Here is a 17,653-nt window from a genome sequence, read left to right on the forward strand (position 1 = left end):
TGGGTGTTCCTACATTTCTCCAGAATACAAACGGATCTTCCCCGAGGTCAGTTTCTATCAGTTTTTCCATTCGTCTGTAAACAATTCGTGTTAGTATTTTGCAACCGTGACTTATTAAACTGATAGTTCGGTATTTTCAAACCTGTCGGCACGTGCTTTCTTTGGAATTAGTATTATATTCTTCTTGAGGTCTGAGGGAATTTCAATTGTATCATACATCTTGCTTACCAGATGGAACAGTTTTGTCATGACTGGCTCTCCCAAGGCTATCAGTAGTTCTAAGGGAATAAGGGAATACTGTCTATTCCTAGGCCCATGTTTTTACTTAAGTCTTTCAGTGGTATGTCCAGTTCTTCACGCAGTACCATATATCGCATTTCGCCTTCATCTACGTCCTCTTCCATTTCCATAACATTGCCCTAAAGTACATTTCCATTGTACAGACCCTCTACATACTCCTTCCACCTTTCTGCTTTCCCTTCTTTGCTTAGGACTGGTTTTCCATCTGAGCTCTTGATATTCATACAAGTAGTTCTCTTTTCCCAAAGGTCTCTTTAATTTTCCTGTAGGCAGTATCTTTCTTACCCCTAGTGATATATGCCTCTACACCCTACATTTGTCCTCTAGCCATCCCTGCTTAGCCATTTGGCACTTCCTGTCGCTCTCATTTTTGAGACGTTTGTATTCCTTTTTTGCCTGCTTCATTTACTGCATGTTTATATTTTCTCCTTTCATCAATTAAATTCAATATTTCTTATGTTACCCAAGGATTTCTACTAGTCCTCATCTTTTTATCTACTTGATTCTCTGCTGTCTTCACTATTTTATTTCTGAAAGTTGCCCATTCTTTGCTACTGAATTCCTTTCTCCTGTTCTTGTCAATCGTTCCCTATTGCTTCCTCTGAAACTCTCTGCAACCTCTGGTCCCATCTCCTTAAATTCTTACCTTTTAGCAGTTTCTTCAGTTCTAACCTACAGTTCATAACCAATAAATTGTGGTCAGAGTCCACATCCTTCTGAATCTGCTTGGTGTATTGATCTCTTGGTCTCCCTCTACGATTTTTACCCTCCATGCTGCCCTCCAATACTAAATTGGTGAAACTTTGATGCCTCAGAACATGTCCTACCAACCGATCCCTTCTTCTAGCCAAGTTGTGCCACAAACTTCTCTTCTCTCCAATCCTATTCAACACCTCCTCATTAGTTATGTGATCTACCCATCTAATCTTCAGCATTCTTCTGTAGCACCACATTTCGAAAGCTTCTATTCCCTTCTTGTCTAAACTATTTATCGTCCATGTTTCACTTCCATACATGGCTACACTCCATACAAATACTTTCAGATATGACTTCCGGACACTTAAATGAATACTCGATGTTAACAAATTTCTCTTCTTCAGAAACGCTTTCCTTCCCATTGCTAGTCTACATTTTATATCCTGTCTACTTCGACCATCATCAGTTATTTTGCTCCCCAAATAGTAAAACTCCTTTACTACTTTAAGTGTCTCATTTCCTAATCCAAGACCCTCAACATCACCCGACTTAATTCGACTGCATTCCATTATCCTCATTTTGCTTTTGTTGATGTTCATCTTATATCCTCCCTTCAAGGCACTATCTATTCCGTTCAACTACTCTTCCAAGTCCTTTGCTGTCTCTGACAGAATTACAATGTCATCGGCGAACCTCAAAGTTTTTATTTCTTCTCCATGGATTTTAATACCTACACCAAATTTTTCTTTTGTTTCCATTACTGCTTGCTCAACATACAGATTGAATAACTCCGGGGAGAGGCTACAACCCTGTCTCACTCCCTTCCCAACCACTGCTTCCCTTTCATGCCCCTCAACTCTTGTAACTGTCATTTGGTTTCTATACAAATTGTAAATAGCCTTCCGGTCCCTGAATTTTACCCCTGCCACCTTCAGAATTTGAAAGAGAGTATTCCAGTCAACATTGTCAAAAGCTTTCTCTAAGTCTACAAATGCTAGAAACTTAGGTTTGGCTTTCTTTGATCTAGCTTCTACGATAAGCCGTAGGATCAGTATTGCCTCGCGTGTTCCAATATTTCTACGGAATCCAAACTGATCTTCCCCAAGCTCGGCTCCTACTAGTTTGTCCATTCGTCTGTAAAGAATTCGCGTTAGTGTTTTGCAGCCGTGACTTATTAAACTGATAGTTCGGTAATTTTCACATCTGTCAACACCTGCTTTCTTTGGGATTGAAATTATGATATTCTTCTTGAAGTCTGAGGGTGTTTCGCCTGTCTCATACATCTTGCTCACCAGATGGTAGAGTTTTGTCAGGACTGGCTCTCCCAAGGCCATCAGTAGTTCTAATGGTATGTTGTCTACTCCCGGGGCCTTGTTTCGACTCAGGTCTTTCAGTGCTCTGTCAAACTCTTCACGCAGTATCATATCTCCCATTTCATCTTCATCTACATCCTCTTCCATTTCCATAATATTGTCCTCAAGTACATCGCCCTTGTATAGACCCTCTATATACTCCTTCCACGTTTCTGCTTTCCCTTCTTTGCTTAGAACTGTGTTTGCATCTGAGCTCTTGATATTCATACAAGTGGTTATCTTTTCTCCAAAGGTCTCTTTAATTTTCCTGTACGCAGTATCTATCTTACCGCTAGTGAGATAAGCCTCTACATCCTTACATTTATCCTCTAGCCATCCCTGCTTAGCCGTTTTGCACTTCCTGTAGATCTCATTTTTGAGACGTTTGTATTCCTTTTTGCCTGCTTCATTTACTGCATTTTTATATTTTCTCCTTTCATCAATTAAATTCAATATTTCTTCTGTTACCCGAGGATTTCTACTAGTCCTCGTCTTTTTATCTACTTGATTCTCTGCTGCCTTCACTATTTTATCTCTGAAAGTTGCCCATTCTTTTGCTACTTAATTCCTTTCTCCTGTGCTTGTCAATCGTTCCCTATTGCTTCCTCTGAAACTCTCTGCAACCTCTGGTCCCATCTCCTTAAATTCCTATCTTTTTGCAGTTTATTCAGATTCAACCTACAGTTCATAACCAATAAATTGTGGTCAGAGTCCACATCTGCCCCGGAAATGCCTTACAATTTAAATCCTGGTTCCTAAATCTCTGTGTAATCGTTACATAATCAATCTGATACCTTCCTGGGTCTTCAGGTCCCTTTCACGCATACAGCCTTCTTTCATAATTCTTAAAACTAGTGTAGCTGTGATTAAATGATATTCTGTGCAAAACTCTACCAGGCGGCTTTCAGTTTGATTCCTTTTCTCCACCCCATATCCACCTACTACTTTTCCTTCTCTTCCTTTCCCTCCTATTCAATTCCAGTCCACCATGTCGATCAAATTTTCGGCTCCCTTAACTATCTGAATAACTGCTTTCATCTTATCATACATTTACTTAATCTCCTCCCCATCTGCGGAGCTAGTTGGCATATAAACTTATGCTACTGTGGGTGGATGTGGGCTACGTGTCTAGCTGGGCAACAATAACGCGTTCACTATGCTGTTCATAGTAGCATACCTCGTTCCTATTTTTTACTCATTATTAAACCGATCCCTTCATTACCCCTATTTGATTTTGTATTTATAACCCTGTGTTCACCTGACCAGAAGTCCTGTTCCTCCTGCCACCGAACTTCACTAATTCTCATTAATCTTTAACCTATCCATTTCCCTTTTTAAAATTTCTAACTTGCCTGTCTGGTTAAGGGATCTGACGTTCCACGCTTCGATCCGTAGAACGCTAGTTTTGTTTCTCCTTATAATGACGTCCTTCCTCTTGCTTTCAGCCGTTCGCAGTACCATCACAGCAAGCCGTTTTAGTTTATGTTACAAGGCCAGTTCAGTCAATCCTCTAGCTTTTTGCCCTGCAACTGTTGAAAAGACTGCTGCTCCTCTTCAGGAACGACACGTTTGTCTGGCCTCTCAACAGATACCCCTCCGTTGTGGTTGCTCCTATGGTGCGGCTATCTGTATTGCTAATGCACACAAGCCTCCCACCAAGGGCAAGGTCCATGTTCCTGGTGGAGGATAATGCGGTGGTCGACGGCCTTAACTAAATGAACGGGAACATTGCCTCTTGTGCAGAGCTAACAGACAAGCAACACTGTGTGAAATAACCGCAGAAATCAAAGTGAGACGTACGACGAACGTATCCATTAGGACAGAGTGCAAAATTTGGCGTTAATGACCTATGTAGCATACGGCTAACATGAGTGCCTTTGCTAACAGCGCGACATCGCCTGCAGCGCCTCTCCTGGACTCGTGACCACATCACTTGGACTCTAGAGGACTGGAAAACCGTGGGCTGGTTCGAGCGTGGTGCAGACCCCACGAAGCCATGGACCCAGACGCCCACAAGGGATTGGGCAAGCTGGTAAAGTCTCCATAATGGTGTCGGCTGTGTTGACATGGAAAGGACTGGGTCCCCAGGTCCAGCTGAACCAATCAGTGATTGGAAATAGTATATGCGGCTACTTGGAGACCATTTACAGCCATTCGTGGAGTTCATGTTCCCCACTTCTTCTCTCTTTCTCGCAGTCTGGTCATACACTCTGTCTCTCTTTGTCACTGGGTTCCACCCACTTCCACTTTCCCTTTCTCTTTATCCCCCCCCCCTCTTGGCACTGTCACCTTCACTCTTTTCGTAGCACTGTCCTTTCACTGTCAACAGTGTTCCACTGCCACTGTGTCCGTCACTTTCTCTATCAATTCCATTAGCTCCTTCGCTCTGTCCGCAGCTGGTGGTATTGCGGTAGCGTTCTCGCTTCCCGCGCACAGGGCTCCGGGTTCGATTCCCGGCGTTGTAAGGGATTTTCTCTGCCTCGAGATGACTGGGTGTTGGGTGTCCTTCATCATCATTGACTCGCAAGTCGCCGAAGTGGCATCAACTAAGAAGGACTAGCAATACGGCGGCCGGACTCGCCCCCAATGGGGCCTCACGGCCAACAATGCCATACGATCATTTCATTTTTCCTTCGCTCTTTCTATAACACAACCACTGTCCACTATCTGACAGTATTTATTGCTTTTCCGTCTCTTTGCCACTGGTGCTGTCTCCTCTCTCAGCACAAAAAAACCGTGAATATGTTCACGTGTCTATTCTTTTTTTTTTCCTTATTTTTAGAGGTGGTGAGGAAGGTAAAATGAGACAGCTGGTATCCTAATTTTCAGTCAGGAACATATTCGTACTCTGGTGCTTCGATAGGTGCATTCTCCCATTGGTTTCCTTCTTTTCCCTGCTATAGCAAGCCATGTAACTCATATGATAAACATGTATTGGTCTATAAAATTTAAATAGTTTTCTCATGTGAAATAGAAATAAAGCAAAACTAATTTCACAACTCAGACTGGCTTTTACTTGTGGAAAAATTAATAACTGATGATAAACGAGGTATTTTACAGCATATTTCTCTAGACTAGATCAATTTGAATTTTACGTGCCTATTTTACCTGTACAAGTGCGGTAACTTTGAAGTTCCTTACCTCGGAAACGGTGAAAGATATGAAGAAAATTTGAAAGGTTGTTCAAGATCAGGATAATAAGAATACCTCGTAAAAATTATAGACATCCCGCTGCGCAGAGTCGTCTCTCAATCCGCGGGTAGGTTTTGGTACTTAAATAACAAGTGTTTGGCATGTTTCCACGGTTAAAGATTTTCGAAAACGGACTGATGGCTCTTCTAGATAAATGCCTAGAGAACATACCGTTAAAATCTGAGCAATTTTCTGCGGTTACTTATTATTATGATTTCGCGTCATACTTTACATTACGTGTAGAAGTAGGGTAACCTTGAAACTCTGTATCTTGGGAACGGATAAGATAGCAAAAAAATTTACTAGGTTATTCGAGATCTGGATCTTAGGAATATATCCCATAAATCTGAGCAGATGACAATGTGGCCTCAAACGCAGAAGAATTTTATTGACTGAGCCATTTCCTATGCATAGCCGTCTTGGAATCCTCAGCTGTATTTTGGACCGCTGACGACGGCGAAAATGTAGCTAAAAAAACTCTTTCTCTTGGGTTTTTAGAGGAGCCGCACACGATAATGGTGCCTCCATAAGTCCCATCTGGCCCACCGTAGACCACGTCAAATGAAAAAAGAACTAACCTATTTTTTTCTATTTCCATAAGCAGGAGGAAGTGTGTAATATACATAATTTGACCAAATACTGTCGGATAGTGATACTAAGACGCTTCTTCTGTTAGGTATAAGAGAAGGAACACGAGTGGTTTGAGATCACTTGATAACAGAGACCTAACTTTTGGCACTGTGTGGTCGTAGTGCATTTGCACACCCTGTTAACCCTAGCTGCCCTAACCTGTCGGCAGTCGTTCTTACCCTGCCCTCCATCCAGTGACATCATTACACTTTGCGTGAACACAACACAACTTAAGAAGATTTTCGTAGACTTTTTATCACCAATAGAAACCGAGGTATGAGCACCGGAAAATCCTGTTTTTTTGCGCGGTGTTTTGGAACAAATTGGTAACGCATGCTGTCACATGCATGCCGAATAGTACATCGCTTCGAACACATAGGAAGAATATGCTCGGAAGCATGCCTGAAACGTACGTTAGACAGGACTGCCAGCAACGATAAGAGAAGGAACACGAGTGGTTTGAGATCACTTGATAACAGAGACCTAACTTTTGGCACTGTGTGGTCGTAGTGCATTTGCACACCCTGTTAACCCTAGCTGCCCTAACCTGTCGGCAGTCGTTCTTACCCTGCCCTCCATCCAGTGACATCATTACACTTTGCGTGAACACAACACAACTTAAGAAGATTTTCGTAGACTGTTAAATTAATAACACACTATCTGGTAAAACACACTATATTGTAAAGATCCTATGTCCTGCGATTGGTTCTGAGTAGGCCCTACATTACTAACGATAAAATTGCAGTGATACAGTCACCACACACCAGAATACTAGGAGCGTAAGCGATAGATGACAGAAACAGTGTCTAACGTAGCAAGTTATTACCGAATAACATTTATTGCAGTATAGCACGCAGCCGCGTATCACGGTGGCTGCAGTATTGTGTCTTCGCTGTGACTCACGGTTTCAAGTAACATCTAGTAGGAACGTAAATTCATACCCCATACGAATCTAAATAAACTATAGTAATTACCATCGGATTTTTATCAAACTTCATATACAATCTTTTGTTATTAAGTAAAGGACCCTGTAAAATTTTCAGACTTTTATCTCTTATAGTTCCGGAGGTTGAGAAAATCACTTAAATGCCAAAAAACCGTCCCTTAGGTTTCAAAACTCAGTAAGTAACATTAGCAGTTTGTCTTTTATTATCATCTAAAGTCATACCAGAATTCTCAATATATAAAATCACTTAACTGAATTAAGCTGCAATTTCGTAGTGTAAAAATCACTCAAAATTATTATCTGCTTATTATTTTGTTGTGTATATACATGGGAATGAATGAGAGTGTCTGTGGGACATACGAAAAAAACTTAATACTATTTTATGTAAAAACTTATGAAATTGAATCATGGGAAAATATGATGTAACCACGATGCTGATGACATATGTCGAAGTGTGCTTGCTTTTGTAAGAGAGCAGCCAGAATAGAAGTCGGAAGTGGAATAAGTTTCTAAATTAATTTAAATATTATATTGTATTTTGGTCTATTTTATTAAATATTATATTAGAAATTGGCATCATAATAACGTCAATGATGTTCTGAGTAGTGATTGGCTCAGGCAAGTTTTGCCACGAGAATGATCTAGAAGGACCATTCTGACTGGTCAATCAGACCCATCAGCCAATCAGAATGAAGCTGTTACCGCGCGCAGAAAGTTAGATAGGCATAGAGTGGGGTGGCATCAGGATACTCGCTCGCTGGCTGCCGTACGTTTAAGACCATGTTAGATGTCACTGTGAAAATTACATGTAAAATGAAGAACTATTGAGTTCATTGCGTTTAGAACTAGTCGTAACTAAAGAGGGTTGATTTACGAAGATTTTGAGGAAAGTTTCAGGTTTGTGAGTTCATTTATTGAAAAGTTATGAGCATGTGATATTTCGGTCTTAGCGAAACTCCACGTGGCATATTCAAGGTATTTTATGGAACATTTAGGCCAGTACTTCAGACATTGAAGACCACTGATTCGACTGAATGTTGAACTCGCTGTAGTAGTGGGTCAGTAACTGTCAGATCGAGCATTAATCGGGTCGGACTGGTAGATATTCTGGCTGTTTTTTTCGTGTGAGAATATTTTCTAAAGACTGTAAGAAGGGAATAGTAGAGCAGTTACAAATAGTAAATTCTCACTTTATAGCAAATTTATGTGCTACCTTAACAATTAAAAGCAGTTTACTAAAATTTCAGAAGGCTTACTGCAGGTCAACTGCATTTTCCCTCTACCCGAAATTTGTTAAATTGAACTTACAGGAACTGATTCGCAACTCGAGTCACACGGCCTCTTTGTGGTAGGTATTAAGCCGTGGTTTCATCAACACTTCTTTATACAGTCTAGTTAGTATCTACTACTACAGAATGAGGGACGTCGTGAGGAAGCCGTACTGAGGTAGGTGGCCAGTGAATGAGACAGAGAGAGTGTACGATCGAATAACGACGACGACAAACCCAGCCGCAAGTGGTGACCAGAACGTCATCACTGATGCGTTAATACATCAACGAGGAAATTTTCTACGTGAGATAAGCATCATCCTACTCACCGTCAGTAAGAAGAGAGATGACGTAACGACTCGACATTAGCTTCGTTATCTACGCTAGCGACGTCTAAGTCTGTAATATTGCACAATCAAAAGTATAGCTTCAAAAGACCAAATCAGATGACTGCCTACGTGACTGTTCATAAACTAACTTTGTCAACATAATATGAGCGATTAAAAATCTTATTACGTCACTGAAATGGAACTGCTATCAGCTACAGCCCCTTCCTCAGCCAACACCCGACGCAATCTACCTCGGACAATGGTCTGGTGCCCCTATTTATAACTTCTCTGCTGGTTGTGACGTCAAACACGTTACTTTTCTTAATATCATGTTATTATGTTCTACATTTGTTTTTTCAGTGCTAATCCTCTAGCACCACTGCTTGAAATAATTTTACGATGATGTAAACTCCTTAAAAACGTATTTTTCTGTATGAACTACCTCCATTACTTCTCTCACGTTCAACCCCATATTCCTTCTTTCCTTCCTTGTGCTTCCATTACTAACGGCAAAGTTGTAACTGCCTCACTGGTGATTTCACTTTTCCTAAAGTGAAACTGATCATTAGCTAACAGATCCTCAATTTTCATTTCCTTTCTTCTGTGTATCATTCTCATCAGCAACTTAGGTGAATAAGCTGATTGTAGGATAATTCTCGAACTTGTTGGGTGTTGTTATCTTCGGAATTGTGTGTATGATGTTTTTCCGAAAGTCTGGTGGTATATCGCCAGTCTCAAACATTCCACACCCAGCGTGAGTAGTTGTTTTTTTATCACTTCCCGCATTAATTTTATAAATTCCGGCGTAATTTTATCTAGCCCTTTTGCCTCATTTGATCTTAAGTCTTCAAAAGCTCTTTGAAATTCTGGTTCTAATAAATAATAGATCCCCTTCTTCCTTGCCGACTCCTGTTTTTTCTTCTAAAATTTCGTCAAACACGTCCTCACCCTCATACAGACCTTTAAGGTACTCATTCCGACTATCCGCTCTCTCCTCTTCATTAAGCGTCGAATTCTCGTTGCACTCTTAATGTTGCCGGTCTTGATGTCAGTTTCTCTGTACGCAGAGTCTGACAATAATTTCTTTTTCAATTTCATGTAGCCACTTCGCTTTGGCTTCCTTGCATTCCCTATTTGTTTCGTTCCTAACCGACATGCATTTCCGTATTCTTGACTTTCGCTTAACGTTTTTGTACTTCCTTCTTTCACCCATCAACTGATGTATTTATTCTTTTACACATGGTATCTTTGCAGTTACTTTCCTTGTACCTACCTTTTTCTGCCCAACTTCCGTGACTGCCGTTTCAGAGATATCAATACTCTTCAACTGCACTGTCTACTCAGCTATTAATTATAGCCTCAAAGAACTTCAAGCATATTTCTTCAGTCCTTAATATTTCCTTATCCCACTTATTTGCGCATTGTCTTTTCCTGACTAGCCTCTTAAATTTCAGCCTATTTTTCATCGTTTTTAACTTGTGATCTTATTCTATACGTGCTCTTGCGTACGCCTTACAATCTAGTATCTGATTTCGGAATCACTGCCCTACCATGACATAATCTAGCTGGAAGCTACCCTATTTCCCTGTCTTTTTCAAATGTACTTCCTGCTCTTGTGATTATTGAAAAGAGCACTTGTTATTACTGTCTTTCTCCTCCCTTGTTCCTATTACCAAGCCCATATTCTCCCGTAACCTTATTCTAATCCCTCACGACTAATAAATTTTCATCTTCCTTTACGTACTGAATTACCCGTTCAATATACTCATATACTTCCTCTATCTCCTCTTCATCTTCTGCTTGCGACGACGGATGTATACCCGACTACTGTTGCCGGTGTTGGTTTGCTGTCTGTTCTGACGCGAACAACCCTACCTCTGAACTGTTCACAATAACTACTGAACTATTCACAGTAACTCGCTCTCTTCCCTTCTTTCCTATTCACAATGAATCCTACTCCTTTTATACCATTTTCTGCTGCTGTTTATATTACCCTATGCTTGTCTGAACAGAAAACTTGTATTCTTTCCGTTTCGCTTCACTGAGCACTACTGTATGTAGACTGAGCCTTAGCATTTCCCACTTCAGATTTTCTAGTTTCCCTACCACGCTGTACCCTGTGACATTCCATACCCTGACGCATAGAAGGTACACTTTCGTTGGTTATCTAATATTTTCCTCAAGGTTACCTCCTCACTGGCTGTCCACTCACGGAGACCTGAATGAGGAACTAGTCCGGAATCTTATGCCAACGGAGAGATCGCCATGCAACTTAAAAAAATAATATTACAGGATATATGTCCCATGGATACATTTTATGTTCCTTTAATGCAGTGGTTTCCATTGCCTTCTGCATCCTCATCCCTATTATCATTGCTGATCCTTCCTTCTTTCAGGGGCATTTTCCTACCCAAAGGGTAGGCTCTTTGGCAAGGCCGTTGGAAGGACGAGGTTGACTTCTTATGCCGGAAGCCTTCGGCCAGCATTGCTGATGACTTTTTATTCAAAATTCAAGCAGTGGCTATGTTGGAACCCGGTATTCTGGACGTTTTGGTTAGTAGTGAAAGGTTCTACTCCTAGACCATGGGTACAGACTCCTAAATAACGTATAGATCAACAGAGTTTATCAGCTTATCACAATATCTGCAATATCCGCTGCTAGTAATTCTCAAGTTAGCCTCGCTCACATATCTCACATGTTTTAATGTAATCTTGTATCTAATGCTTTCTGAAATTCAGTCTCCGAAACCATATGATTGCTTACAATAACATAAAATGTGAAAATGTGAGATAGTTTTCTTGATCCTTTCTTTCAACCAAATAATATGGTATTATAAAGAATGATATTTTGTTCAAGACAGATGGCGTCGTTAAAACTTGTTCGAGATTTCTGTGCTTGTATCATAGGTTAATGCTGCTGTAATGCTATGCTCAATAGTGTAATTGTGTATTCTGTTCTGTTACGTGCAAATTCGAAGTGCTTTATTATTCGATGTTGTAAGTTGTGTAAAATCAATAAATTCCATAAATAATGTCGACCATCAAGGATCTGCAATGTCTTATTACTAAACTTTATGCACGAATCATGTCTTATTACTAAAATTTATGCACGAATGACAAAAAACTGGGTTCCTCGTGGTAAAGCTGCAAAATACACTCCATCTGAGCCAACTTAAAAAAGCTTTGAGAAGACAACACAAGGGGAATAAGATAAATAATTTATTTCCTTTAAAACAGCACTCTTTTTAACAGTTTGGGCTGAGTCGTCACATCTCCCTGTTTTGTCAGATGCAACTCTGAATTGAAAATGGAAATGCCGTGCGGCGAGGGCCTCCCGTCGGGTAGACCGTTCGCCTGGTGCAAGTCTTTCAAGTTGACGCCACTTCGGCGACTTCCGTGTCGATGGGGATGAAATGATGATGATAAGGACAACACAACACCCAGTCCTTGAGCGGAGAAAACCTCCGACCCAACCGGGAGTCGAACCCGGGCAATTAAGTATGACATTTCGTTGCGCTGACCACTCAGCTACCAAGGGCGGACTGTAGCTCTGCATAACACACACCATTAACACTACTGGACAGATCTAAATTTTAATTTTTGAAATGTCGTCGATAAATAGATGAGGATAGAAAGTGACCTAGCCATGTGTCAACATGTTTCCTTGGTTTTCTGAAGCCATGCTGTAGACAGAGCTGTTAAAAAGTATGTAGCAGAGAATCAAGGGGCGAATTCATATGATATTATGATAGTCCCACGTACGAGCAATTAACCTACTGTCCAGAGAATTTGAGTCAACAATCTACTATTTAAGAAACAGCAAAGGTTGCAGAATGTTCTTTATTAGCTTAAGAACGACGCTACGCCCAGATAAGTTATGATTAGATTATTTTAAAAAATCAGAAATTATCTGCCAAAAAGCACCCGTCCAGAAGGCATGGCACCGTGCAAAACGTACTACAATGCAGCCTCATGGAGGCGACGACAGCCATAGCAGAGCAGAACAGGACCTCGCGCGAACTGTAAACTGCCGTACACTACAGCGGCGCTAGAGGCCCCTCCATATTCACATAGCGCGTACATAGGAATGACAGGAGCAGATGCCAAATTTTGGGTTATGGTAATGACAGCGCCAAGCGGATCTGCCGTCGGGTGTACAGTGTGATAACAGCATAAAATCAAATAGTAATAGATAAATTAAGGAATGAATGAAACATATTAGATGATATGGGAATACACACAATGCAGGACATGCCAGATCGAAAGCTATGCACAGAAGCATAGAAAACCCTTACTCTCAAAAGCAGTGTAAAAGAGTAACGAAATAAAATACGTAGATCAATGAAATAAAGTTTAGATTACAAATATATGGCTAAACGGTAACAACACGAAAAAGACAAAATATAGCTACATTTAAATGACAAGCGACCAAGGCCTCGGTAATAAAAAACTAAAAACCAATAAATTGTTTAAAATGGGAAACATGAAATCATAGAAAATCTGGTTCTTGCTTGATAACTGATCACTGAGGAAACATATCGTTCTTAGCGTGTGACGTTTGACAATTTCAGTTTTTTCAACCAGATTTAGCCTCTTACGTTTTGGAGCGTAGTGCAAAAACCATAGATTTCCGAGCGTAGGAGGCTGGTCGCCACTGGATTTAAGGTGCTCAGCGAAGTCGAAATTATGCTTAAGCTGCCCCTTCTTAGTGAGTAAATGTTCCTGAACGTAATTTTAAAAGCCCTCCCGTCTGGCCAATATCAGCTGCTTGACGTTCACAGTACTCGAGCTTATATACCCCAGAGGCAACACATTTATCTTCCAGTGGACGGTCATTGCGAATGTATTGATGATAGATTTTATTGGACGTGGTATTCACTATTCTTATATTTTGACCAAGAAAGAGTTTAGCTATGGCGTAGGATACATTATATAAAAATGGAAGTTTAGCAAACTTGCAATTTTGAGGTGGGGGACTGAGAGTGGTTCCTCGGTCGTCTGGTGACGCTTTTTCCTTGTATCACATGCCAACGGTGGAGGGGCGGTAGCCATTACAGAAAGCGACATATTTCAAGTTTTCCACTTCCTTCGTAATAGATTCAGCTCCAGGCGAAATTTCTGTGATATACTGGATGACTGATCTAAAGTAGCACGTAGTTACAGGGACGACACGACGAAGCGTGTATAAATGAGTCGCTTGTGGATGGCTTGCGATAAATGTCGAATTTGAAAACTCACTAGTGAGTCAAAGCTGCCAATCGAGGAAGTTGAGAATACCGTGGCTATTCATGCCCTCTTGCATAAAGACCATTTAGCTATGAAGACTTGGACCAGAAGCATAATATCCGATCCTTTACCGTCAAAGACAATTGGAAAGGCAATTACTATGTCATCGACATATCGACCGTAAAAGTGAAGTCTTTTGGAAATGGCGGAGCCCCGCGTGAAATAGTCACACCCCGGTAGTGCCCAATTGATTACTAGTTCATAAGAGCGTAAACTAAATAATCTTCGGAAAATTTATTGTCATGCTGCATGTCACTGGGATAAGAGAACCAAGGCCCACTTTCCCTATGTCGAGCGTGTTGTCAAATTTATGGATATAGTTTTCAATGAAAAACAGCTGAACATGCTCAGCAACGGCCTTAGGCATAGCATCCAACCAAGGCTAGACGATGTCAATACCATCTCCTTGCTAACAAACATAATTGCCGTTGTAACTTCAATTTTTAGCAAATCTCATAAGCTGAGAGTCGCTGGTAAAGATAGTGAACTTATTAAATCGAGGTCCTGTTCTGCTCTGCTATGGTTGTCGTCGCCTCCATGAGGTTGCCTTCTAGTACGTTTTAGGCGGTATGAATTCTTGAGGGGTGATTTTTGACAGAAAATTTCTGATTTTTTATCATAACCTGACAATGCCCTATTCAGACGAAACGCGTCGTTTCGTTCTGCAACCTACTACCGTTTTCTTAAATAGTAGCTATAGAAAGTTGCAGTACCATCTCGCCAAGATGAAACTGAATAATTTTCAACAAAGTACTTTGATATATAAATGATTATCTTGTATTGAGTTTAGGGCACTGTTACCGTATTCTCACTCAAACAGAGTGACAAGAATATGATGTCCACAGATGGATTGATAGCTAAAATGTTCATGCCTGGATTAGAGGCGGAGAATATTTTCGAACCTGTCCCTGGGTAATTGTCTGGTCCCATTGTCTTGTATTATTCCATCAATAATCGCCCGTCAATGTTTCCCACCAGTCCCGTAGACCTATATCCATCGTATTATGCAGAAAACCTGACTCATCAAACATTGGAGTCGCAATTTGGAGGGCGATGGTTCAGAATCGCTTTTTTTCTAGTTTTCTATGATTTTCCTAAATCCAGCAGGTAAATTCCGGGATGATTCCTTCGAAATGACACGGCCGATATGCCTCCCCCTCCTTGACGCGATACGAGCTTGTGCTTCGTCTCTAATGACCTCGTCGTCGACGGGACGTTACACTTAATCTTCCATCCTTCCTTCAACTAATCACAAAGTATTATCCGTTGATAATCAGCCACAGCCTAGTGAGATTTCTGTGCCAGGAGATGAACATAACAGAATGTCTCGACAGTTTAATCAAAGCGCACACTTTGGTTACTGCTGTTTGGCTGCAGTGAATGCACTGATGTATCTTGCTGGATCTTACTTGACGAAGTAGTTGGCCCAGGCCTGGTAGTATCTGGGCTGTAGCCAGCTGATGCCGGTCGTCCCATTGGAGGCCTTCATCCAGTACGGGGCCGTCCAGGGCGCCGCGTGTATCTTCAGCCTCTCGTCGCTGAGGCTCTGCGCCCAGAGCAGCAGCGGAATCTGCGAACAGAAATCACTGCTGCTACTGCTGCTACATTACTGTGTCCGACAGTTTATTTTTAGCCCAGAAGCAAATCGTCGTGACCGCACGTCACGTTAGTTCTATTAACCGCATCCTAACACTGACGTCGAAGTACATCTGCTCACTTGTGAGATTTGTGGTTGACAATACAACAGGAACAGCAGCATTTTCTCAAAGAAATCAAGACAGACGAACGACCTTCATGGAGACAGGTCTTTGTTAAATACTGTCCACGAACGTGTGCTCCATTGTCCACCACTTTTTTCTTTCAACGAAAATTAAGCTGAGTGGTTATAAACTGGGGATATTCTACATCAGGTTCTCTTGTTAAAAACATTGTGTTCTCCACAGGAACACTTAAGGTCCTTGTTATACATTAGTTGCAGTAAACTGAAAAAGAAGGAAAAGTAAACTACCACTGTTCGTGTATGATACTTAGATCGTCTTAATTATATTACGTTAATTGTGGCAGATTGAAACAACTAAGAAATTAGGAAAACGCTATTTATGGATTAATATGTCAGATATGACGGATTCTACCACTGCAGTTCTAATATTTCTTAAGAAAATTTGAAACAAAATTATTCATATAATGAAGGTCATCTAAAATAGGCGTACTACTTACAGATCAACATAGTTTGGGATCCAGAATGAGATTTTCACTCTGCAGCGGAGTGTGCGCTGATATGAAACTTCCTGGCAGATTAAAACTGTGTGCCCGACCGAGACTCGAACTCGGGACCTTTGCCTTTCGCGGGCAAGTGCTCTACCAAGTGAGCTACCGAAGCACGACTCACGCCCGGTACTCACAGCTTTACTTCTGCCAGTACCTCGTCTCCTACCTTCCAAACTTTACAGAAGCTCTTCTGCGAACCTTGCAGAACTAGCACTCCTGAAAGAAAGGATATTGCGGAGACATGGCTTAGCCACAGCCTGGGGGATGTTTCCAGAATGAGTTTCATAGTTTGGGATGACAAGTTCTACCGGCTGCGGGTTCTTTGGATTGCCCGTTCCCACTAACGTCCGTGAAAAATCTTCCTTACCACCCACTCAACCGGGGTCAGCTCCATTCTTACGTGGGTAACTAGAAAATCATCAGAAATTACCTGCTATCTGCTAGCCACTTTCTGGCAGCTCAGTTACTATCATCTCAGTTACCATCCTAAAAAAAATCATTTTTTCAATATCTTAAAGACGCGTTTATTATAGTGACCAACCATTTTGTGTAGAATGAACAAAATGGTTCAAATGGCTCTGAGTACAGTGGGACTATGGGACTCAACATGTGAGGTCATCAGTCCCCTAGAACTTAGAACTACGTAAACCTAACTAACCTAAGGACATCACACACATCCATGCCCGAGGCAGGATTCGAACCTGCGACCGGAGGGGTCGCGCGGTTCCAGACTGAAAACGTCTGCACACTTATTCGCTGCACCGTACTCTTACATGCACCAACACACCTCTGCGTATGATGTGGACTGCTGCCCGCGCCATCGTGCGGCAACTGCAGGTCAAATGCACCCCATGGACATAATCCGAGGTGATTTAAACCAGCAAACTGCCCACCAGAGCGTCGTTTCACAATGTATCAGCATTACCCTTAATTTATGAGCATGAGTGTAGTTACCTTCGATCTGTTATGGAGCGACAATATCTATTGGAAGGGTTATGGCCATCGCCATCTGGAGGTTGTTCTGTAGGTCCCACTAAGGGGGCGTGGGAGCAGATCGTCATCCATCACTGTATTGGCGTTCCACTGCTGTCATTCACTTCCATTCTTATAGCAGTCTTTGATAGCAACAGTCTCTCTCTCTCTCTCTCTCTCTCTCTCTCTCTCTCTCTGCATTTTCCCTGTATGCAGTCTACAACAAGGTCATACATTGGCCATCTTCTCTAGAAAGCTGTTGGCTACATTCTGCAGTATAGATGGCGACACTTGCTGTGTGGGCCAATGGCCTCGTAATGACAATGAAGCTGACTTGGCCGATCTGCCACCACCACTGGAGCCTTATGGCCCGCACCCTGGCCGGCACATACCGGACAGGTATTTATGATTTGC

The 17,653-nt window shown here is 41.5% G+C and overlaps 1 protein-coding gene across 1 annotated transcript in view; it reads right to left on the minus strand.

Annotated features, from left to right (window-relative positions):
- LOC124776201 (lysosomal acid glucosylceramidase-like) overlaps positions 1-17,653 on the minus strand; it is a 175,888-nt gene that overhangs the window by 55,171 nt on the left and 103,064 nt on the right. Inside the window, exon 6 of the mRNA XM_047251035.1 lies at positions 15,409-15,569. Within this exon, the coding sequence (XP_047106991.1) occupies positions 15,409-15,569 (161 nt within the window). The remainder of the gene's footprint in view (positions 1-15,408; positions 15,570-17,653) is intronic.

This window comes from Schistocerca piceifrons, chromosome 2 (assembly GCF_021461385.2).
Source record: "Schistocerca piceifrons isolate TAMUIC-IGC-003096 chromosome 2, iqSchPice1.1, whole genome shotgun sequence".
NCBI lineage: Eukaryota > Metazoa > Arthropoda > Insecta > Orthoptera > Acrididae > Schistocerca > Schistocerca piceifrons.